This window comes from Colletes gigas, unplaced genomic scaffold, assembly GCF_013123115.1.
Source record: "Colletes gigas isolate AHSC1104 unplaced genomic scaffold, ASM1312311v1 Colletes_gigas_Sc00009, whole genome shotgun sequence".
Lineage (NCBI taxonomy): Eukaryota > Metazoa > Arthropoda > Insecta > Hymenoptera > Colletidae > Colletes > Colletes gigas.
Window position 1 is genome coordinate 7,789,850 of NW_025106638.1, and position 25,699 is coordinate 7,815,548.

General features: G+C 39.5%; 1 protein-coding gene across 1 annotated transcript in view; it reads right to left on the reverse strand.

Moving 5' to 3' along the window:
- LOC122397461 overlaps positions 1-20,982 on the reverse strand; it is a 56,527-nt gene extending 35,545 nt beyond the window's left edge. The window contains exons 1-2 of the mRNA XM_043396612.1: positions 20,806-20,982; positions 19,058-19,168 (exon numbers count right to left, since the gene is read on the reverse strand). Of these exons, the coding sequence (XP_043252547.1) occupies positions 19,058-19,133 (76 nt within the window). The 5' untranslated portion in view covers positions 19,134-19,168; positions 20,806-20,982. The remainder of the gene's footprint in view (positions 1-19,057; positions 19,169-20,805) is intronic.
- Positions 20,983-25,699: the final 4,717 nt, after the last annotated feature.

The window sequence follows — 25,699 nt, forward strand, 5'->3', positions numbered from 1 at the left end:
AGGAAGTACATCCGAAAACTGTATGAAGAGTGCTGCATCGGGCAGGATACAACAGTAGAGTTGCGAGGAGGAAACCCCTTATTAGTAAAGTAAATAAAAAAAAGAGATTAGAATTTGCAAAAGTATATATAAACGCTAGTGACGACTTCTGGAAGAATATAATATTTTCCGACGAGTCAAAATTTAATATTTTTGAGTCGGATGGTAATAAAAAAGTGTGGCGGAGAACTAATACGGAATTGGATCCCAAAAATATGCAACCGACGGCGAAATACGAAGGTGGACGTGTGATGTTGTGGGGATGTATTGCTGCTTCTGGGGTCGGTAAATTAGTGATAATAGATAGGATAATGGATAAACATTTATATTTAAACATTTTAAAAGAAAATTTACAAGAAAGTGCAGACAAATTAAGTATTAGCAGATCATTTTACTTTCAGCAAGACTGCGACCCGAAACATACAGCGTATATAGTGCGTCAGTGGTTGTTATATAATACTCCCCACATGTTAATAACTCCTCCACAATCGCCTGATTTAAATCCCATCGAGCACGTATGAGCGAAACTTGAAAAAAATATACGAAAACACGATATAACAAGTAAAGAACACCTGAAAGAAATATTAAAAAAAGAATGGTATAATATAGAACCAGACTGCGTAAAAAATTTAGTGTTGTCAATGCCTAATAGATTACAAGAAGTAATTCGCCAGAAGGGCTACCCTACAAAATATTAATTTAAAAAATTAAATGTATGAATACTTTTGTCCCAGCGAATTCTGACCGTCGTGTGAATTTCAATCCATATTAAGTGACTAAATGATATTATTGCCTTTATTTTTTTACTCATTTGTTGTTATAAGTGTTATGTATGATATACAGCAACATATGTTTGAATATAACACTGTTCAACACGAATTTTGTTTTTCCGTACCCACTAGGTGATTCCTGTAGAGCTCTGTTTCCTAAACACGAATGTGAAAATGGAATTGCTGTATCACCCTCAGTTTTCGAAAAACACGAGTTTTTGTGAAAACGTTTAATTTTGGGTAAAAACGAGGTATTACGCGAAAATTAAAAACATCAGACAGTTCCACTTAATCTTAAAAGATAGAGGAGAAATTTCTGAATATGCTAACATCGATAGTTATAATATTTTGTGCTTCTGAACGGTTGTAAATGATCGCCAAAGTTTGAAAAAGTGTGGAAGTACGTACTTTATACACAACACTTTTGTATATTTACGGAAAGTTCTTTACCTGACGCGAAATCTATACACAGGATCTAATTCTGCAGACATTTCTGAAGAAGAAACTGTCCAACAGAAGTGTAGAAGCCGTTCTCAATTGTTACAGGTCGAGAAAATGTGTGTTGGCAACGCGTACACGACGTTTGACCGCCACGCGGCCATCGCTTGCCTATTTCGGCGCGGCAGTGCCGTAGCTACCTACAAGCGAAACTGGTATAATGATGCAATAGGGTATGCACTCTGTATACAGGGTGTTCAGCCACCCTTGGGAAAAATTTTAGTGGGGGTTACTAGAGGCCAAAATAAGACGAAAATTAAGAATATTAATTTGTTGATGGAGGCTTTGTTAAAAAGTTATTAACAATTAAATTCAAAAATTTCAAATCGTTCTGGAAAAATTATTTTAGGTTGCGGGGTCAATTATAATCATTTTTGGTGAATAGACATACCCTCGAAATCCTACCTACTTTCTAGAAAAAAATTCGAGAAGGTGTGAAATTTTTCGACGTAAAATAATAATTTCAAATCGTTCTGGAAAAATTATTTTCAATTGCGGGGGTCAATTAAAATCATTTTTGGCGAATAGACATACCCCCGAAATCCTGTGCATTTTTTGAGAAAAAAATTCAGTACAGGCGGAACTTTAAACGTTAATAACTTTTTAACTAAGCCTCCATCAACAAATTGGTATTCTTGATTTTCGTTTTATTTTGGCCTCTAGAATCTCCCATTCAAATTTTTCCCAGAGGTGGCCGAACACCCTGTATAGTATGTTTGATTTTTTTTGTATCTTTTATTGCTTAATATATTTGTATACTCTAGAATACTAATCACTGAATAAAATTTTCAAAATCCATGCAAACTTATCAATGGAATCACTCGAACATGTACGCTTTTCTTAGAATGATCTGGAGTAAATTCTTGCTATTCACACTTCGCTTTTAGGAATATTATTCCTATTCTGTGAGGCAACCCAACAATAAAATATTGTTTATTTTTTTACGGCTTTATTTTTAAAAAACCATTCATATACATACAATGAACATCGAAATTGTTTAGAAATGGAAATGATCGAGAAATATTTTGTACAAATCCACAAACAGATTAAAAAATCAAAAATGATAAACATATACAAGAATTGGGAGCCTAAGATATTATCGGTGTCGCATCCATTATGCATAGCTACGGCACTGCCGAGCCAAGGTAGGCTAGCGATGGCCGCGTGGCGGTAAAACGCCGTCCACGTGTTGCCAATACACATTTTCTCGACCTGTGACAATTGAGAACGGCTTCTACACTTCTGTTGGACAGTTTCTTCTGCAGAAATGTCTGCAGAATCAGATTCTGTGTATAGATTTCGTGTCAGGTAAAGAACTTTCCGTAAATATGCAAAAGTATTGTGTATAAAGTACGTACTTCGACACTTTTTCAAACTTTGGCGATCATTTACAACCGTTCAAAAGCACAAAATATTATAACTATCGCTGTTAGCATATTCAGGAATCACTCCTCTATCTTTTAAGATTAAGTGGAACTGTCTGATGTTTTTAATTTTCGCGTAATACCTCGTTTTTACCCAAAATTAAAGGTTTTCACAAAAACTCGTGTTTTTCGAAAACTGAGGGTGATACATCAATTCCGTTTCCAGATTTGTGTTTAGGGTACGAAGCTCTATAAGAATTACCTAGTGGATATTGAAAAACAGAAAACAATATTTAATTTGTAGAACAGTGTAATTAATAATATAGAAAATATTGTTGCTTTTATTTCTATATTCCAAGTGTACGAATACTTTTGTCCCCCACTGTATCTATAATGCGTAAAATTATAAATTCCAATATCTATTCTACACCTGTTTACACGAAATAATTATACAGGGCGTTCGGTTTTAGGCACCCCCTGAAATTGTATTTTCGGTATGGAATTTTTTTTTCGAAAATGCGTAGGAATTCGGGGGTACGTGTATTCACCAAAAATTATTATGATTGACCCCCGCAACCAAAAATAATTTTTTCAGAACGATTTGAAATTTTTTAATTTTGTCGAATTTGTCCACCTACTCAAATTTCTTTCTCGAAAGTGCGTAGAAATTCGGGGGTAAACGTATTCACCAAAAATGATTGTAATTGACCCCCGCAATTAAAATAATTTTTTTAGAATGATTTGAAATTTTTTTTCGCCGAAAAATTTAGGCACCCCCTGAAATTGTATTTTCGGTAAGGAATTTTTTTTTCGAAAATGCGTAGGATTTCGGGGGTTCGTGTATTCACCAAAAATGATCGTAACTGACCCCTGCAACCGAAAATAATTTTTTTCCCAGGGGTGGCCGAACACCCTGTATATCGTTGCTTTTAGACAAATTCGTAAAGCACGATCAGCTTTGTCGATCGTTCTATGTATATTTTCCGTGCATAAATATTATACATTGTTTGCACATTTGACACGTACACGACGACGATGAAACCAGGAAGGAAGGAACGCTTAAAATGAAAAACGGGAATCCCCGTACGCAAAAATTAATACTTTCGCCCCCGTACACAATTTAACGAGCAAATATTGATTCGAGGGATCCTGTAAAACGAGGATTTCATTCTGGTTGTCGCGTCGTTACACAGTGGGATTAAGAAAACGTGACGGTTACCGGAAAATATACGAACGTGTCGGAAGTGCCGTACCGTTCGCGTGGTAATGAAAACCATGGCTTCGCGCTTAACAACGACGATATCGTGGTCGCTAGGGATTTAAAGTTGGTATTACCCATATATGTCGACCTTGCGCTTTTCATCACGTACCGTGGACAAAGACGGAGCCCTTGCAAATAAAGGGAATGTTTCTAATCTTTCGTTCGCGCGTGAATTCGCCTACGAGAGCCATTTCTTCCATAAAAAAAAAGGTCGAACGTTATCTAACGCGGTTAATTCGCCCCGTGTCGCATCGACGCGGGACGATAATCGTATGGAAATACAGGGAAGCGTCTCGGTCGAACGTGAATCCGCACGGATCGGATAACGGGGAGAAAACTTTGTACGAAATTGTATTTGTTGTCGACAGACTCGGCAGTTCGGCCGTACGAAACGTACACTCGAACGCTCTTGGTATTATCCAACCGAAGAACCCGACTCGATTGCAGATGCTCAATTAGTTTCTGTCGGCGATGCGAGAAGGGATATAACTTTTGCCTTTTATTCGCGTGCAAGTTTTATAAAATTAATCTCTCGATCGGCAGGGAACGTTTCGTAACGTTAATTAAATTTTGAAATCGTGTAATTCTTTTGTCCCGCGCGTCGTCGAAGGGGGTGATGGGGGCGTAATATTCTTGAAAGGATCGCGAGCGCCCGTAGAGGTTGACCTCCATTCGCAAAGAGATTTGCCGTTTCTTTGAATGCTCGGAACTGAAAATATTCTCGTTCCCCGAGGAAACTTTCATTCCGCTTTCGAGCACTTAGGTAAAAATCTTCGCATTATATTCCTCTCTTCTTCCCCGGGGTCTGTGGCTTCTATTCCTGGCGTCCGAACGCCAACGATGCTGTAACACGGTGTTGTCGGTGCTCGTAAACGGTCCTCCCCGATGGACCATAATCGGAATTTTGTAACGGAATTCTATGCGCGGCTATCGTCCCGACGAGTACGAAGAACAACGCCTCGTATTCAGAATCGTCGTTCTTCGACGTAATTTAAAGAGGAAGGCCGAGAGACTCATTACCAGCGGAACTTTATCACCCATGATTGAGGTCGGTGACGATGATAACTTGGCAATTTCCACCTAGATCGCAGTGTACCGTTTCTCCTAATCAGATTCCTACAAAATTTCGAGTACGTGGAAGGACGAGACGAAAGATAGGCTCTCCGTTTTGGTGCTTCAAGGGGCCATTCTACCTTGTAGGCACGGAAAATACATGTTTCTTTGTGATTTTTTTGCGGTCTATTAAAGAGCGATTAATTCCGGGTTTTGTAGATACATTTACTATATATTTAGCTATATTTACGAATTTTTGCAACGCGTAATATCTATTGATTAGGCTGTTTTTGTTGATCTACAAACAACAGTTTTTACGAACGGTGCCCGACTGCGTATGTGATATCTTGCGAACAAGTTATCTGAAATCCAAAGACCAACGATATTCTTAATATAGATGAGTGTGGTTATAACATGAACTAGGATCTTTTTAAAAAAACAAAAAATGGCAAAATGGTGGCTATTTTACGAAAAAATACTGAATATTTTCATATATTCGGTTGGTTTTTTGTTAATAAAAAAAAAATTATTGCATGTATCGCAATTATCCTAGTTCATGCTATAGGGAGTCCAGTTCTAAAGATACTGTATAAATTTCATGTTGATATCTTGAATAGTTTTTTTGTTATCACATATGCAGTGCTGATAAATGTAGTTTCGAGAAAAACAGCTTTTAAAAAGCTTCACACGTCTGTGACGCTGCTTCGCTGCGGTGTGGAACTCGAGAGAATCGTAGGAGGACAGAAAAGGAAAGGAGGGGGCGCGTTTCGTCCGGACCTGCTAGTGAATTCATCAGTAAGGCTTTCTAGCACGTCCTGCCTTTCCCGACTGGGATATTGGGAAGTCGTTCGAGGAATGTATACAGGGTGATCCACGCAATTGTTTCAAGTCATAACTCCGTTATTATTGCATTTACGCAAAAATGCCAAAGGAGAAAGATAAATGGTTCGAAGAGCACTACATCTGTAGGCCTTTAAATTTTGTTTAGATGCAGCAGTGCATGTGCAATTAAGAATCGCATCATTTCTTTAAATAGAAATGCATATATTTTTTTAGACAGATCGATTCTTCTGTTCATTCTACGTATAAAATGATTAGGGTGCCATGGCAAAAATATTATTAGATCTCGAGATATTTTCAAAAAATGTCTTCATTGAAGAAGATACTCAAACACTTCATGACTATGTTGTAAAGGTAAACACACTTTCGACATTGTTATCATAACAGAAACTGATTTGTACGAGTAAGCATTTCATCATTCAGTAGCAATTCCACGTATCGTAACTCGAGTACGAAAACTAAGAATATGAAAAAGTGCGGTTTCTAAAAAATAAGTTTTGCAATATAACATTATCGCAACAAATACATCAATACGTTGGCCAGCCCGTTCACCTGATTTAAATCCCCTTGACTTTTTTCTGTGGGGTTATTTGAAAGGTAGAATTTATTCAAATCCCATAGATTCTGTAGAGAATCTGAGAGAAAAAATCATACTGGAATGTGCAGCAGTAACTACAGATAATTTAAACGCAGTTATGCAAACAATAAAAAAACGTTATCAGAAATGTTTAGAATGTAATGAAGAAGCGTTTGAGCATCTTCTTCAGTAAAGACATTTTTTGAAAATATCTCGAGATCTAATAATTTTTTTGCGAAAACAACCTAATCATTTTTTACGTAGAATGAACAGAAGAATCGATCTGTCTAAAAAAATATATGCATTTCTATTTAAAAAAATGATGCAATTGTTAATTGCACATGCACTGCTGCATCTAAAAAAAATTTAAAGGCTTACAGATGTAGTGCTCTTCGAACCATTTATCTTTCTCCTTTGGCATTTTTTCGTAAATGCAATAATAACGGAGTTATGACTCGAAACAATTGCGTGGACCACCCTTATAGCAACCGAGGGGTCGGTCGAGCGCTTGTGAGAGCGCGACTCCTCTGGTGGCGAGCATGGGAGGCGACGCCACACGTCCAGTTGTTATACCTGCGCGCGGTACATTTCAGCAGGCTATAACTTCGTTAGTTTTCAGAATTTCTATTTAATATTTGGTAGATATATTTTCGAGACTACATACTAAAAGAAAACGCAAAAAAAATTCGATTTTTTAAATCCCACAAAGTAGAAAGGCCCCTTAAGGGGGTCTTCTACTGTAAACCGTCAAAAACATCGATTTTTTTTTTCTTTGCATTTTCATAGAGGATATAGAGATTCTTAGAATTATATGCGCAAAAGCATAAAATTAACGAAGGTACACGTATTGCTTGGTCGAGCTATACCCGTTTAATTTTACACTAAGAATGGCAATTGAATTTAAATCGAATATAAAGTACCGTTGCCGAGTATTTGTTGTCCTTACGTTCTTACGAACTTGTCACTTCGTAAAGTACTTATTATTAGTTCGATGTTTAGGCTTTTCAATTAGAGTGTGGTAAATTTAAGTCGCCAAATAAGCGCATCGTGGTGGATAATGGACTTTCCTGAAGTGCATTCAATAATATAACAATGATCCAAATATGCAAATGACGCGTATGCACATAGGTAGAATCAAATACGCGGCACAACGAGCCTAGTTGGAATTCAATGAACAGCTGTCCGACATAATTACGTGGGTTCGATGTTTATTTATGAGCACGTAATTATGGCATGAAAATGAAACTGTTAAAAATACACGTCCAATATTAATAAGAAGTATGCACAGCCGGATAGAATGTTTAATTAAAGCCACAGGCATGCATATAAAATATTGATTAGATTACTATAATGTATGCCTATGAAGTAATAAACTATTTTATCGAGAAAAATGAGATTGGATTAATTTGCTCGCGTCGGTATTTCATTTTTTATTATGACAGTCACCTAAGCATGATCTCGTTTGATTATGTAGCAATTACGTTCCGGGAGTTGACTCGGGGCGCGGCCGTTAAATGATTAAAGAGGTATTTTCATCCGGAAGATTCAAAACATCGCCCAGAAACGACACGATATCTATATTATTAATTAAAAAAGAAAAAAAAAATAAAAACTTTCGATAATTAGAAACAGGTTGAACAGAACTTTCGAAACGAAACGGATATGGCGGTTCTTACCTCCTACACCAGTCTTTAGAACAAGTTAGAATTCCCCTGGTATACCGTAATTTTTAGAATAAAAGTGTTTATTTGGTCGTGTTCGTTTCAGTTTTTCCCCTAAAATGGTAAAAAATCAGTTCGAAAACTGTCGTCCGCGGTATGCTCTTACACATTTTCGTTATCTTTCCTTTTATCCTAGCGCGAGCGCAGCGACAACGAACCCAGGGAGAAGTCGGAATTTCGTTCTCAGAAAGATACCTGAAATAAAAGTTGGTTTCTTACGACTCGTTGCTATCCGGCATTTTCTCTTTTAGCTTACAAGTTAGATCCCCCTCTGCTCCAGAATGCCTTTCTTGGCCCGGAATATGAAGAGATTAAGCCTGGTAGCATTAAGCCCGCCCGAGGGAACCCATACCCGACTTTCCTCCACGGCATCGACTAACTTAGTAACTCCCTTTCAAAAAATTCGCCCGCCGTTCGACCAATTTGAAATCACCGCGAATGGATTTTCGTTCGTTGAACGATCCTCGTTTCACCCAGAAAATCCAACGATTATCAACGTTCCCCCGTTACCGTCCGTAAAGTCCGTAACGTTTCGCTGTAACACCATCTAGTAATTGCCGTTTAGTAGTAGTTCATTTCCTACGCAATGCGAGGCCGTTGCAGCGAACAGCGAACGATTTATTCCTGTTGGAACCAGTTGCTTGTAACATGTATTTCCATTACGCTCGATAGAACGAAGGAATCGTCTTTTAATCGATAAACGCATGTATCTTTCCCCGGGAAAGGAACCGCGTCATTATCTATCGTTACGATAAGATAAGTGACATCGATATTGTGCAATCATTAGGTACCGTCATCGCGATCAATACCTGAATCCTCGACAGGCAGGATGCGTTACGTTCGTCAACGTTCTTGGGGAAGATCGACGACGGTTGTAATGCTATCAGACAACTGTATAAAAGTTCCCTTAATCTTTGAAATTGCAATTAAATGCAAATACAATCCTTCTTCATAGCCATTAATGAAAATCGTAACATTTTCTCCGCTCGCCGATCAAATAATCCCGGATAAACCGGTAACAATACTCGTACAAGAATCGTCGTCGTAAGTGCAATAGTTTTCAACGCAATCCAATTCTAAATTTAACGCGTTACGACCGACGTCGATCTCCCCAACAGCGATTGTTTCCTAAAATTTAATTCTGCAAATTACGCGTTTTGAACCGTAACGGGCAACCGTTATTAAACTCGATGGAAAATTTTCCACGGGCCGCGCAACTTCGATTTAGAACAGGTTTATTAAACGCGACGAAATTCAACGTTTCGCGCAATTACCAGGGTTTATGCCTCCTCGTAATACAAGTTCCCTTGCATTCTGTATTTAGACCGCTCGAACGGTTTGGCTACGCGGGCTGGTGATTTTTCAAAGTTCCCTTTATCCCGGTTTATCGCGCGATCGATATCAATTACCATCGTGACAAGAATATTTTACAAACACCGTACCAGAAAAACTGTTGAAACGGCGGCGACGTCCGTTCGAGCGGTGACGCAATCGCGAATAATTTCCAAACCAGTTTGTATTGTTATAGATCGATCCACGTTACGATTTACACGGTTATTGAAGTTCATTTTTATTCCGTATCACGTATAGGGTCGGTTGCCTTAATATGAAATACGTCCCTGATTTCGAATACCCGCAATATTAAAGCAATTATCGCAATATTGTTATTGGCGATGAATGCAATCGATTACGATTGTCATTTGTTGCAATTATCATGTATATGCTCCTATTCTAAAGCAACACGTATTCGTAGAAGAATATTGAAGAAAATATCGCGGTCTGAGTTTTTCCAAGGTGATCTTTTACCTAATATTATACAGTGTGTTCGGCCACCCCTGGGAAAAATTTTAATGGGGGATTCTGGAAGCCAAAATAAGACGAAAATCAAGAATAGGGGCTTCGTTAAAAAGTTATTAACGTTTAAAGTTCCGCCCGTACCGAATTTTTTTCTAGAAAATGCGCAGAATTTCGGGGGTATGTCTATTCACCAAAAATGATTACAATTGACCCCCGCAACCGAAAATAATTTTTCCAGAACGATTTCAAACTTTTCAATTTCGCCGAAAAATTGGTCCACTTTCTTAAATTTTTTTCTCGAAACGGCGTAGGATTTCGAGGGTATGTATAATGACAAAAAATGATGACAATTGACCCCCCTAGCTAAAAATATTTTTTTTAGCACGATTTGAAATTTTTTTTTCGTCGAAAAATTTAGGCATCTAATTAGATTTTCGGAAAGGAATTTTTTTCTCGAAAGTGTGTAGGATTTCGGGGGTATATGTAATGGCCAAAAATGATTGTAATTGACCCCCGCAACCGAAAATAATTTTTCCAGAACGATTTGACATTTTTTAATTTAATTGTTAATAACTACTATCTTTACAATCTCCCATTAAAATTTTTCCCAGGAGTGGCCGAACACCCTGTACAGATATAATAAGGTTAGTGCATCAGCTTTGTGTTAGCTTATTTCTTCAAATATGATCGAATTTTCTATCTCATAAATTTAATAATTCAAGTTAAATAAATAAATATATAAATAAAATAAATTAAACTTAATATTTCTAAAAACTCAAGGAACAATGATGTGCCTAATATTGGAGTACCTGATCGGACTCAATATGCAATATTTCATATTAGGAACCATGTATGTCTGATTCCATATTAGGCACATGTACTATCCCATATTACGAGCACTATGAGCCTAATGTGGAAAATAAGGATCTCAGTAAAAAAAGTAAACATTTTCTAAACCGTCACCAGTCGAAAGAGTATAAAATTTCCTACGAATGCGTAATACCTATATATTTATAAAAGTTCTGCAAGCAAGCGAAACACGCGTGTAAAAAGAAGTATTCCATATTGGGGCAACTACGGTCCAATGTCGATACTTCGAACGTAATTCCTAAACTCGCGATACTAATCACGTTTACCGTCGCGCGATACGACGATGCAATTAAAGTTGTTAACTGGTTCTGGAGTGATCGGATTCCTTGGGGCGAACGTTACGTACGAAAACAATAGTCGGGGACGTTTGTCGTCGCGGCATTTATTTGCGGCGAACGTCAATTATTAGCGGGAAGTTTTGAGGTTGCTCGATGCGCGATACGCAGACTTTGAATTCGCTAGGAAGTGCATCGGGGTTGTATCGCCATTAAATATACGTGTAAACGTAGCGACAGGCAGAACGATTCGCAGTATACGGTCCGCATGCACGGCGTGCAGAAGTTTTGAAACTGTCAGGGGATATTGAGTCGTGCCTCGCTTCCAATTTCTCCGTATTTTCGTTCGGTTACTGCCACGTTCGTGTTTAGTCTGTTACTGTAACGTATCACCGGGCTAGACGAGCCCGGGAAGAAATATTTAGCAGTGGAACGTACGGCGTACAGTGCGTTTCGATTTCTTGGCTGACGTTTCCTTGATCGTTACTACTCGTACCAAGCGGATTATATCAACGTATAACGTCTGCTGCGTCGCGGATTCGACCGTTTGATCCTTCCCGGAGAATCGGTGAAACGGTTTTCGATGCAAGACTTTCCTTTTTTTTTTTCTGCTTTTCATCGCGAGATTGCTCCCCGGAGGCGGTCGTGGATAAATCGAACGTCGTTCCTCGACCAGAACGTCTTTCGAAATTTGTTGCTTTGCCTCGCGAAATTGCTCGCCCCCCTCCCCCTGTTATCGTGCGTCCTGCTGTAATTATCGACCATTTGCCCCGGGAAAATAGAACCGAACAACCGCTGGAAGATAACCGCGAAGAGTAAATAGGTCATTCGGGGAACGGAAAGAGTTTTCTTGACCTCTCTTGCTCTCAACTTGCTCGCCACTCAACATTCACTGTTACAGCTCGACCATTCCCGCCGGGCTATTTTACTACGCGAAACCAAGCACCTTTTTAGCACGAGTCGCGCAAAACTTCGTTCCAGGTTCTAAGACACTTCGTAAATTGTACGAGGACGAATTTTCAGATACTCGACGCCACGAGTAGATCGGATTTTATAAAGAACGTAACGACGGGATGCGGGCAATTAGGTGGCCGAGACTTTTCAGGTATTCCATTGTTACGGAGCCCTGCCTTGCACTGTTCCCGGAACAAATATAAATACAACTTCGCTTGCGAGAGCGCGCAAGCTCCGCGCCACGTTCTCGGAAACGTGGTAAACATCATAAATCTCGGATTATTCAGTTTAACAGACGCACCGCCGAGAAATTAATCATGTATCATGATTACATTGTTTGGCGAGATTCTTCGCGAACTGTTCGAGGGTAGATGTGCTCGGTCCCCGCGCACTTCTATTTATCATTCCTGATAATATTCACCGAACGATATCTATCTACTCCTCCGCCGTTTGCTAGAATTACGCGCAATCCTTGCTCATAATGGGGGAGACGTGGTATGAATACATTCAGACACGACGTTGAAGGAGAATAATTACAGAAGAGCGTTCTGATCGATCATTAAGAAGAAATTAATGACGTTGAATTAAGGTCGCGAAACAAGGGTCGTTTCTCTCTGTTTCGCCTATGCTGTAACGCGATAACTGTTCGAAAATTACGAGGGTTCGTTTCATCGGATTTATCGGAATAGCATTAAAAACATTAAAAGATAACTAATGTAAAATTCGAATTCCGAACGTCGCATTCGTCCGTTTCAATTTTTCGATTAATAACAACAGGGTCAGCGGGGCTTTGTATATCATTGGTATTCCATACGTCCGTTGTGCGTACTTATTTTCCATCGAAATACAGAATTATGGGCCGAAATCTGAATTTCGGAATCGCGAAATAAATTTTTACAAAATATCTAATAAAGATTTTTATATAGAAATACTGGTCGATTTTTTTTTTACCAACTATGATGCTTGTTTCGCTGAAAAATCTCTAACGAGATATTTCTTTGAAAGTTTCTTCGAGTTTGACTGCTTTGTATCATCCTTACAATACCTGAAGATATTAGGAGAGGGTAGAAGCAACGACTCGTAGGCAGTTATCATTAATTTCTTCTTGGAAAGCCCTCATCGATTATGAATAAAAACCCTACATGCTATGCATTCTTATTCGTCGTTTATTGATCGTAAAATGGTACTCATTAAAAAATTACGATCTGGACGAGAACCAATCCTTAACGTACCTATCTTTGAATGGATACGTCAATCGTGTGAACCGTATGGATGTGCGTATAGCTGGAATAAGGTCGATTTTCGCGGCGCCGATGTTAAATTAATATTCTATTCTTCGTCTGAGGTCGACGGACTCGATAACAAAACTAGAGGTCATATTACAGAGAATCCATACGATCCAAGCAAGAGGGTTATGCATCCCCTACGTTCGGTATTGAAACACGATGTCACGGCGAAGTTTGCTTCACTTAAAGCTATATCAAAGTTTTGCGTGCATTTAATGAGTACTGTTTCGGCCGCGAAGCTACTATGCCCTCTTGCTCTGTAGTGCGCGGACCGTGCGTATTACACAGCTCCGTACTGTGTTCCCTTTCCGTTCTCGAAGGACCACCCAAACTGGTGTTTGGGAAAATACCGGTAAACTTGAAGTCCGTTGCTTCAAGGAAGAGCCCGTTGCTCTTTTTAATTACACAAGAATGATTCTAAACTTGCGGAGAGTCGACTCGAGTTTGTAAGGCTCGATCAAACGAATCTAATGCTAAGTCCTAAGGCTACCCTTAACCTAAGCTCGGTTTCCCCTGCCAAGGTGGTCAAGCCAATCCTCAAAGTTGTCACCTTGGCAGGGCGTTTCCTGCATTTTGCAACATTCCCGCCCACCCTGCTGTCCAGTGTCCAGGTAGACCATGCAGGAGTGAGCGAGAACGCTGCATTATTATTAACATTTTGGGAAATACCCAATGACCGTGAGACCCCGGTGGTCCGCAGCTGTGTGCCAACGCGGGTTTACGATACGTCAATCGCTATTGAGGCAACGAAGAGCTCCAAGGATTCCAAGTCCCGTGTGGAGTTTGGAGGTTCCTCAATGGCCGTATCCTAATTTATCAAGTAAAAATGTCTTGAAGGCCTAATCCTCAAAAATAGCGGAGAAGTCACGTCCGTATCATAAACCTCGCGATGTTAAGGTTCCTTTAGAATCCTTAACAAGTACGTTCCCGTTCGATGCGACGACTTTTTAAAAATTCATAACCGATCCGTAGGTCACTGTCGTGGTAAAATTAAGCGAAGTCTTTCAACGCGTTCGCGTTCTCGAAACTCCGACCTTTCGAGTCCCGTCTATTACAGTCGAGAAAATCCAGCGTGAGAAATCGAAATTGAATTTCCAAACGAGAATCAAAGATTCCTATACGCGCCATAAAGTTTAAATGACGCCGTGAAGTTCCGCGAAACTCGAACGAGCGGAAAATATTCGAAATTGAACTCGATCTCGGAATTTGAACATCGATCGACCATGAATTACGCGCAGAGTGACGATATAGAGTGGACTCTAAAATGTGAGATCGACTTTCGTAAAAAAAATATTATAACTACCCGAACGTGTAATAAAAACTGCAATAAAGTAAAATAATATAATAAAGAAATGGTACAGAAATCGATTATTTGACCAGAAAATAATCCTTCCTGTACATAGTTCGTGTCTTGATACAGACCTCCGAATTTGTTATTCTTGGGAAAATAGAAAACTATAGTCGGTGAAAAAAGCTGTATGAATACTTATCGCGGTTCCTATTCCGTGAAACGAACTTCTGGCGCGCGCGTTTCGAAATCGATAAAAAAACCGCAGATAGACGTGTACACTCTGCTAAAACGAATATTCCAATTGGTCCTCCATGAGTCTTGGTCAGCAAAGACAAACGAGTGTTTGAACAGTCGTCAACCATCCTTTAGCCCAGTTGGCGATGCGCCAAACACGCTCGGAGAAAGAGAGTGCCAAAAATATCTTCGGATAGGTACTTCGGGCGTCGTTAACGAGCAATTATTTTCCTTTTCTCCTACCAAAAAAAAATCGGAGCGTTCACAATGGAAAGGTCGCGAACCCGCATCCAACACAGGTGCACAATTTCACCGACGTTTCGCGTAATGGAAGCAGGTAAATCGATACCAGGCGTGAAAAATTGACTCGGGGCTAAGAGTTAATTATGCATTCGAGTAATTGCGCTGTTTTCTTGTTACGCGGAATCCTGTCGAGTCGCGTTGTATATGCAAGCACCGTTGTCGGTGACGTTAACGATCCTGCCTTTTGATTACTTTATGAGGTAAGGATGTACGTATACGATATTTGTGTTTTCTCGAGAGCGATGGAGTTTGAAGGGAAACTACTGAAGTATTTGATGGAACGCCAAGATTGAGCGTAATCGCATAATTCTAGGGTGGTGGTATCCTCTAGGAGCTACGAGACGTCCTACTATAACGACAGGATAGCCTCGAAAGTGTGTTGAACAAGCAAGTACTCGATCACCACTCCGAGTTACTTGAACTAATACAAACACGGTTTTGCATGCGATAAAGCAAATCGAGTTTCAACGTGTATTTCGATAACGCGAACGGTTTAACGGGAGACCGTACAAGGTGTGCATCGGTAATTGCTGGTATATTTCCTTAGCCCCGAGCTCGACGTAAAAGGGCCAAAGCGTACGAACAAAAATTAAATATTCCCGTCTCTACGTGTGTATCAGAATTAAGGAGTACATTAATCGACTTAATACCGCGAGCCAGGTGTCGCTACGGGATTAATTCTTACGCAGATGATAATCCAACGTTACGCAACTGTCGCTACACACGAAACGAAGCATTTCTCGCGTTGCGCGAGACAGGTGCCGGGGAGACGAAATTCATCTTATCTTAATGTATAAATTAACTCGTTACGAGTAAATATCCTCATTTAAAATTCCGCCACTAAATCGAAATGTACTGCCGGAGATTATAGTTAGGTAGCGAGAGGAATGCAATTTTGTCATCGTCTCGAAAGGAGGGGCGAAAATGTGATTCCATTATTTACCAAGGACGTAACTTTTCTGCAACTCTCTTACGACCACCACCGCGACGATCTGTAGCCTCTTTCCCGTAATTAATTTTCCTCGATTTGTAGACCCCAAGTTTATATTGATATCGCTGGAACCTTTAAGTTTCTGCCCGTCGATCGAGTCGTACCTGAAACGACGCATCTAACAAGGGGACCTTCCGGCAGTGGAAATCGCTTTTGAAATGGTACTAATTGTAAGTACAAGTTATAGCACGCATTTAGTATTTTCAGCTTTCTTAAAATCAAAGTATCTCGGAAATGAAGGCTCATTTTGAAGAAAACCTTAAAGGTTTTCTGATACTAGGTATGTACCATAATTTCTACCTACTACCGTTTCAAAAGCGATTTCCACTGCCGGAATCTCCCCTTGTAAGCGAACACGCGGTCGAAAAGAATATACATATACCGGGTGGGCGTTGTTGGTTAAACAGGAGAACGCGGGTTGAATCCAATACGCGGGTAGTCCCGGTTCGTTAAACGTTCGCGTTCCCGGACAATGCCACGCGTTCGTATGCGGTTCTTCGCGCTCTCGCCATTTTCCTTTGCCCGTAACCACTTTTATCGCGAAACGAAAAAAAAAGAAGAAGAAAAAAATGGGATAGCATTAAAGCGTTGGCGACAGTTTAGATTACTTTTTTTTTTTCCTTCGCTCTCGCCGTTAGTCCCGAAACTACGTCTCCGGCGTAAAGGGAAAGGTTGAAGATAACCGAGTTGGTGTCCCGAGGGAAGCGTAGCTTGGGCGTTATTATTAGCGAAAAGATGAACTCGTTTCGTCGTATTCTCCAAGCGTGTCGCGAAATAGCGTTTACGCGACGCGTAGTCACCCGATATAATCGTATCGACGTAAATTCACCTGGTCTTGATCGGTACAGAGACAATTCGGTTTCCCGCGTTGTTAACGGTTACGTGCCGTAATATCGGTACACGAATTAACGCCGCAACATATAACGGGCGGTGGCAAGTATTTGAGAGACGCACCGATATTAATTTGTAGCTTGATCGAGCGATTGGTAAACATCGACACGTGCGACCCGCCAAATCGTATTAGATATTGCGGAGGCGCTAATGGGGAAGCCGAACGCGCGTTAAATTTACGAAATTTCAAATTTGTCGCTAGCAAACGCGCAATGAAACACGATCGATAACGTACCGCGTGTTTTACAACCACAAATCACTTAATTCTAAGCCGACGAAACGCGCGGACGTGGATCGCCGACGAATATTCGAATCGAGGCTAATCGAAGTACGGTGATAGGACGATTTGTTCCTTTGCACTCTTGAAAAGTTTAATGGGATAGCTTCGAGGCGAACGGGATTTTGTCGGTTATGGCTCGGTTTTATTTACGCCCGACGCGACTCGACCGGACAGGGAACTTTATCCGCGATCAGTTCACTTTTGAAACCTTAATGGGAATTAATTGCTTACGGTTCGAAGAATGCATGAAACAAATTAATCGGCTATTAAACCGCGCTTACGACCCTCTTTTCCAGCCGCGTTTCCATGTGTGCCCAGGGTAACGCGAAACGCAGCGATGCGCTTAAAAAGAGCTTACCCGGGTTAGATTTTAATAACAGCAATTTCAGCCGTATCTCGCCGTTTGTGCGCGTACTCATTATTTAATACAATACTTTAATCGTGCGCGTTTTCGACAACGGTCGAACATTTGCATTTTTCGAAACGTTCATCCACCCGCTTTACAATCGTTCGAACGATTTCAGCGACGGGCGATTCTAATATTGCAATATTTAAATATTAATAATCCTTCGAAAATGCTTAGTACTTTTTACCAACGGTATTCCATATTTAATCCTTAAGGGGCCTTTCTACTTTGTGGGATTTAAAAAGCGAACTTTTTTTTGCGTTTTCTTTTAACATGTAGTCTCAAAAATATATCTACCAAATATTAAATTGAAATTCTAAAAACTGACGAAGCTATAGCCTACTGTAATGTACCACACGCAAGTATAACGTGAAACTTTAAGGCTGATAACAAAAAAACTATTCAAGATATCAACATGAAATTTATATAGTATCTTTAGAACTGGTCTCCCTATAATATGAATTAGGATAATTGCGATATATGCAATACTTTTTCATTTATTAACAAAAAAATAACCGAATATATGAAAATATTCAGTACCTTTTCGTACAATAGCTGCCATTTTGCCATTTTTCGTTTTTTTTTGAAAGATCTTAGTTCTTGTTATAACCAAACTTATCTTTTTTAAGAATATCTTTGGTTTTTGGATTTCGGATAACTTGTTCGCAAGATATCACATACGCAGTCGCGAGCCGTTCGTAAAAACTGTTGTTTGTTGATCAACAAAAACAGCCTAATCAATAGATATTACGCGTTGCAAAAATTCGTAAATATAGCTAAATATATAGTAAATGTATCTACAAAACTCGGAATTAATAGGTCTTTAATAGCCCGCAAAAAGAAACATGTATTTTTCGTGCCTGCAAGGTAAAATGGCCCCTTAATTGGATTATTGGGGCCGCTGCGGCTCTCCATAAGTTTATTTATTTATTTATCTGTTTATTCACGGGATTAAATACTCATTAACACAGAAAGAGATTAAACTACAGAAGAATAGTTACATAACAAAGATAAACAGAAATGTAAAATTGAATGGTACGAAGTATGGGACAGGCTGTGAATAATTACAAGGAGATTAACTGATAATTGCTTAATATATATCACTCTAAGTATTTGAGAACTTATGTAATCCTCCGTTAGTTAATTATTTTTAAAATGCTTTAAACGAAAGTTGATTTCCATTTAACAATTTGGTGCACGTCACCGTTAAGTAAAATGATTCAGTTGAGATTGAGAGCCCACTGAACGGTCAAAGGTGCCGTGTGAGTTCGGATTACAGGTCGCGTGCGCGAAAACGTGGCTGAACGTAATAAAGAGAAAATAATTAGTTAAGTGATTAATCTTTTATATACTCACGGGTTCCATCGAAACGAGTGGCGATGGTATCTAAGAAAGTGTTTTGTGGGGCGAGGAGGCCCTTCCTGCCCGGCATTGGGGCCGCCCCGCCGCGCTGTCAGGCGCTGAAATCTGTAAAATACGAGGAAAATTTCATTCAAATTGAATGCATGCAAAATCCTTGCATTAATCATGCATCTCGCGCGGAGTTCCTTACATAAGGGCGCGTCGGCGTAACAGAAAAGTTCTGAGGCGTTCGTTATTCGGCAGCAAAGCGCTGCTTTGGAATCTGGAAATTTATGCAACAGAAAAAGGTCCGAGTGTTCGATAGGTAGGTCAGTGGTCCAATGAAAATAAAGGATTGCGTGCAGCACAGTAGTTGCGGTGATAGATGATTGCAGGCTAAGCAAAGTCGGATAGTCCTATTTTTAGCCTAGAATTTTAATTTAACATGCTCGTAAAACAACCGAAGACTTCGATTCGAGTGTATTTCTGTTTTTTCTTTTTCCTTTCTCTCTCTTTTCGACGTTTCGTGCGTCTTGCAAAATTTTTTCGACCAGAAAGAGAAACGCGATTACGCGAACAGAAGTTGTCGTTCGGAAGCCTGGAAACCGGCGATATTCATAGCTTTTCATTATTGGACAGTTCTATTGTTACTCGCGTTGTTCAATGATATTCTTGATTTCTGGAATTAATCCAACTATAGTTACACCTTTCTTTCATTCTGGGTGTCCGTGGATACACATTGTTATTGTGCGTTACAATGTACATTCGTATAACAAACCATAATATTTATAATATTCTAATATATTTTTCATTTTGCGAATAAGACACCGTTTCGAGGTAGAATTAATACATATCCCGAGTCGAAATTCGTTACAGAACCAATAAAAGTTTAACTATTTTTAGAAACAAAAAATAGTATCCAACGGGTTTCGACCGGAACAGAAAATATAGAACGAGGTTAAACGTTAATAATATGTCATCGGTTTATAAATAGGTAATATTGTCGTTTATAACGATGAAATGTTTCGTATTTAAAAAACGGAATTATACGTGCACGTACATGACAACGAAACGCTGTGTGCGCGACGAACACGAGAGAAAACAATTATATATTCGAGTCTGTTTCTGAAATGTTCAGAGTTTTCCTCTTTTTTAACATTCGTTTCAAACAGTGCATCGGATAACATAATTAACTCGCTGGCTTTTATGGGGAACTCGTTATAGTAATAATTTGTTTTATTCGTTGTCCGTTTCTGACCACAAATTCGAAAAAAGCCAGCGTAATAGCAGTTGCAACGCGTTCGTAAAGCTTTCGCGAACTCGTTGTCTCGTTTCGATTTACAATGACGATTCCAACGTATCAGCTTCTGCGAGACGTAACGTAACAGGTGTGAGGAGAGGATATACTACAGGATACACCACGCATTATGTCCTTATTCACAGAAAATAACGCTCGACGAACGACAACTTTTGGTCGAAAATTTTAGAAGAAAATTACTCCGGCCTCGGTAACTATTATCCGTGCGATACTTTTTGTGTCAGAATATTGCCCGAAACGTTGAGAATTCGTCTACCGTCGTCTCTCGCGAATAAGGACCAGTTATTCGAACAAAGCACTCTAAGAAGCTCGTTTCGAGTCGTACGATTTCACGATGGATTCGCACGGTGGTTCCGGTTCGAAGCAAACAATTCGTAGAAAATGTCGCCGACGCGTATTCCCGAGCGGCAAAAATCACAGTCGGTGTAAGTCATCGGTTACAGACCTTATCGAAAAGAAAGTACCACCTCAGTGGCCGGGCATCTTAGGCATCGTCCGGAGCACTACACTTTATTTTCGTATCCTTCGACCTCGATGTGTTCACAAAACCGCACCGGACACGTTGAAGAAAGCAATCGCGTATAACCGTTAGGTTTCCTCGAGGAATCGAGGGGTCTTATCGCGACATCGCCATGGGAAAAGCGGGAGACACGCGGAACGTTCGCTGATACTCGCGTAACTGACTGAGCCGAGGGGGAGAGATTCTCTCTATCCTGATGGCCCGGGCTCCTGGCTGACTTGCGCTCCGCGCACCAAGGAGCGCAACATGTGGTAAACCGTTGAAGGTACAGGCGAACACACTCGCGGTTTCCTGTACGTGCAGAGACACGCGCGGGTGTTACCCTGATAAGTGTACCACCGCGAAACTGTGTAACCCGCGCACGCACGCGCGCTGATTATTCCGAAACGCGTGTGTAAAACAGGGTCAAGACTCCGTGCGAGGATCAAACGTGTTGCCTGTCTTCGATGATTATTTCGAGGGATACGATCAACCCCCGAGCACTGGGTCTGCGTAGACCCGAGGCTCTTCGGAAAATGAGTGATATACGGTTGAAGAAATATTTGCACACCTTGTTTTTTAGCGATATCTTTACATAGGCGAGCGATACATTAACAAACACCGTTTTCATTAACACCTTCCTTAGCTCGACGAAATCCGGGCCCAGATGCTAAACTGCTTTGTAACAGAGATTATAAGAATCGTGAGCGACTCTTGTGGCGTACCGATAGGAACTAAAACTCAATCGCGATCGTGATTCGCCGTCCGCGAGCCTGGCTCGTGATGTTTACGTTTGAGCCGACTTTCTGTTCGCGAGTCTGGCTCGTGACATTCATGTTTGGGTCAAAATCTTCATCGCGAGTCAGACTCGTTAAAGTACGGGAAGAGCTTAATAGTCTATTATAAGCTGAGAAAATAATACAGAAAATTCATAAATTTAAGGGCCACAAATGTATTTGTACACTTGCGTACATAACGATAAACTGATATGTATACAGAGTGTTCGGCCACCCCTGGGAAAAATTTTAATGGGATATTCTAGAGGCCAAAATATCACAAAAATCAAGAATATCAATTTCTTGATTGAGGTTTCGTTAAAAAGTGAAAAATTAAATTAAAAAATTTCAAATCGTGCTAAAAAAATTATTTTTCGCTAGGGGGGTCAATTACCATCATTTTTTGTCATTATACATACCCTCGAAATCCTACGCATTTTTGAGAAAAAAATTGAAGTAAGTGGACCAATTTTTCGTCGAAATTGAAAAGTTTCAAATCGTTCTGGAAAAAATATTTTCTGTTGCGGGGGTCAATTACAATCATTTTTGGTGAATACACATACTCTCGAAATCCTACCAACTTTCGAGACAAAAAAAATTCTGTACAGGCGGAACTTTAAACATTAATAATTTCTTAACGAAGCCTCCATCAATAAATTGGTATTCTTGATTTTCGTCTTATTTTGGCCTCTAGAATCTCCCATTAAAATTTTTTCCAGGAGTGACCGAACACTGTATAATCGATGACGTTGGAAAAAATAAACTCGAAATTAAAATACTTAGTTTTGTTTTTTTTTTTTGGAATTCTAGTTTATGTAATGTTAATTGAATGATATTTTAGGCGCTACTTGCCAGACATACAGTAGTAGCGTACCAACGGTTAAGATGAACATTGATGGCCAATTCGTAGGTAATTATATTATTGCATTAAAAATTGTTTAAAAAAAAATGTTAGATTAGTGGCGAAGTTCATTAATATGAAAATATTGACCTGCGTCAAAGGTAAACCCGAAGGTAAAACAATTTTGAACGTCATGGCGGATAAGAGAAACGAAATATGTACCTTTGTCGATGCAAGATAAAGTGATTTTTCTACATGGACGTGATGAAAGTTATAGAAAGATTGGAAAAATATTAAATTTAAACTTTACTACAGTTCGATGCATTATCAAAAAGTGCGGGAAAACAAAAATTACAGAAAATATGAACTCACAGAGAGAGAACGTCGGGGCGTCGTCAAAGAAGAAAAATATCCACTTAGGTGCTCGAACACTATATAATGATATCGCGACGTCAGGGAAGAAAGCGTGTCTCCAAACTGTGAGAAACATACTATCTAAATAAGCTGATAGAATTTTAGAAGCGCGTTATCTTCTCCGAGGAGTCGAAGTTTAACGAAGATCAGTGAAATTTTAAAACCTTTTCGTTTATTCTTACGCGGTTCCGTTTGTACGGGGAACTTATGACGTTCTGGGAATGTACGGGCTTGTACGATCTGGCGCGACTCTAAGAAAAATTACGTTTCGTCTCGTTAACGTTAGTTTCCAGAAAGCTTCGAGATTGGATGCGAAATCAAATACAGGATCGAACGTTATGTAAGTAACTCCTTCAAACGTTATGGAACCAGTAACATTCGCGGATATTTGATATGCACGTCTACTGATATGCAAAGGTATGCAGTCGTATACGGCTTGTATAAAGGAATTCATCGTTCCTTTGGTACCTCTCGAAAAAGTACGCGAATTTGCTTCTTTCTATAGCACCGACGTATCACGCTGCGCAAGGATTTTTACTTAAGCGGCTTAAGTGGTTGCATTACGATTTCGAGCTATCTCGGTACTATTTGCTTCGATAGTCGTAAGATATAGAAAAGGCGAGTTAAATTTTGTCCCCGTTAAGGGGGTCTTCTACTGTAAACCATAAAAAAATTCGATTTTATAATCTTAGAAATACAATGTGCAAAAGCATATCACCGAACTTCGAAAATTAACATCCGATCCATTTAAATGCGTTTCTCTCGAAACTATCTTTTTCTGAATTGGCTTCCGCGATATCTCAAGATCCACTTGACCGATTTCGTTCAAATTTGGCGCGTACCTTCAGTACACGTATCGCTACAGCTTGTACTGCAACGAAGTCGAAATCATTATTCTTTCTATTTTTTTGTTTAACCTGCTAAAGTTAAAAGCAAGTAAAGAATCAATATTTCAACTTCAAAATGCTGCCATTTAGTGCGCGATTACGTACGAGGCTCCGTACTGCCACTAATTTTGACCATTTCTCGTTGATAAAATTTGTGAATATTACCGAAAGAGTAGTAAATATACAGGGTGTTCAAAAAGAACCATTCAATATTTATAAGGTATATAGGATACATTGTACTGAGTAAAAAAGCTTCAGTAAACATAGGTCGAAAGGTCAACAGTTTCTGAGATATAAACATTTTTGATTGTTATTATCATAATTAACTTACTACTGAATTTTCGATGATTACAGAAGATTTTCCATGTGTCCACCTTCCATTTCTACACACGCTTGGCATCTTCTTTTACAGAGTCGCGAACTCTCTCGAAAATTCCACATTTCTCTCGAATTGTTTGACAAGCATGGTGGATTCGGTTATGTAATTCTGCTAAGTCATTTATCGGCGAGGAATACACTAAGCTTTTTAAATATCCCCATAAAGAGAAATCCAAAGGGTTTAAATCGCGGTATCGAGGACGCCATGCAACTGGTCCACCACGTCCAATTCACCTTTGACCGAACACCATGTTTAAATGGTCTCTCACATTACGCACAAAATGAGGTGGTGCTCCATCATGCATGTACCACATCGATAATCTTTCTGCCAAAGGCATATCATCCAAGTACTGAGCATTTTCACCAAGAAGTTAAAATAAGCAAGTAAGTCAATCATGATACTAGCAAACAAAAATGTTTATACACTGCGGAGCATAACTATAGCACCACTAACATTTTTAACATTTCCGACCTGTAAGAAAATAATTTGAAACAACCAGTTATATGGTACGAAAAAGCATTGTAAATAATGGATTTTAGGTGAAATTCATTAAAGTTGTCTACTTATATGTCAAGATTTAATCGATAAACGTTTGACGATCAGTGCAAAACAATAGAACCGGTTCATTTTTAACGCACTTCAAGGGTTTCTGTTGGAATTTTTTTAGTAAACTCGGGAATTCTTAGTTAATTGATACAATGCCACGTGGCAGCTACCGTAATGAACAAGAGCAAGGTGCAATTTCAGCGTACAGAGAGCAAAAAATGGGGATACGTGAAATCGCACGTGAACTCGGGCGATCGCATAAAGTTGTACTGAATTTTTTACGCGATCCTACTAAGTATGGGAAAAATAAGAAAGGGGGACCTAAGAAGAAGTTATCCCCTCGTACTGAAAGGCAAATTGCTAAAGTAGCGAGCAATACGTTAAAAAGCTATAAACAAATTGCGAAGGAATGTGATCTCGGCGTTTCTCGTTGGACTGTCCAACGTGTCCTTAAACATAATTCAAACATTACAAGACAAAAAATGATGTCTGCACCTACAGTTCTGAAACGTCACAAAATAGCCAGGCTTGAATACGCGCGAGGAAACATGAGCCGAAATTGGAATAATGTAAGTTAAGTTTAGACATTCGTAAATCGAGATTTTAGCTTCATATTCAATATTCCTTATTTAACTTAGGTTATTTTCTCTGACGAAAAAAAATTCAATTTGGACGGTCCGGATGGATTTGATTCATATTGGAGGGACCATCGTAAAGAACAGAAATACTTTACGAAACGTAATTTCGGTGAAGGGACACTTATCGTGTGGGGTGCATTCTGCTCCTGTGGCAAGTTCAGATTAGCTTTTCCAACTACATGAATTAATAGTGCGGAGTATATTAGAATACTCGAAAATCATTTATTGCCTTTTATTCGTGCAAACAATCACATTTCATGGACTTATCAACAAGATAATGCTCCAATCCATAATATCCGACAAACCACAGTTTGAAACGTTTGATGTCAATGTATTGAAATATTCTACATGCCCCCCAG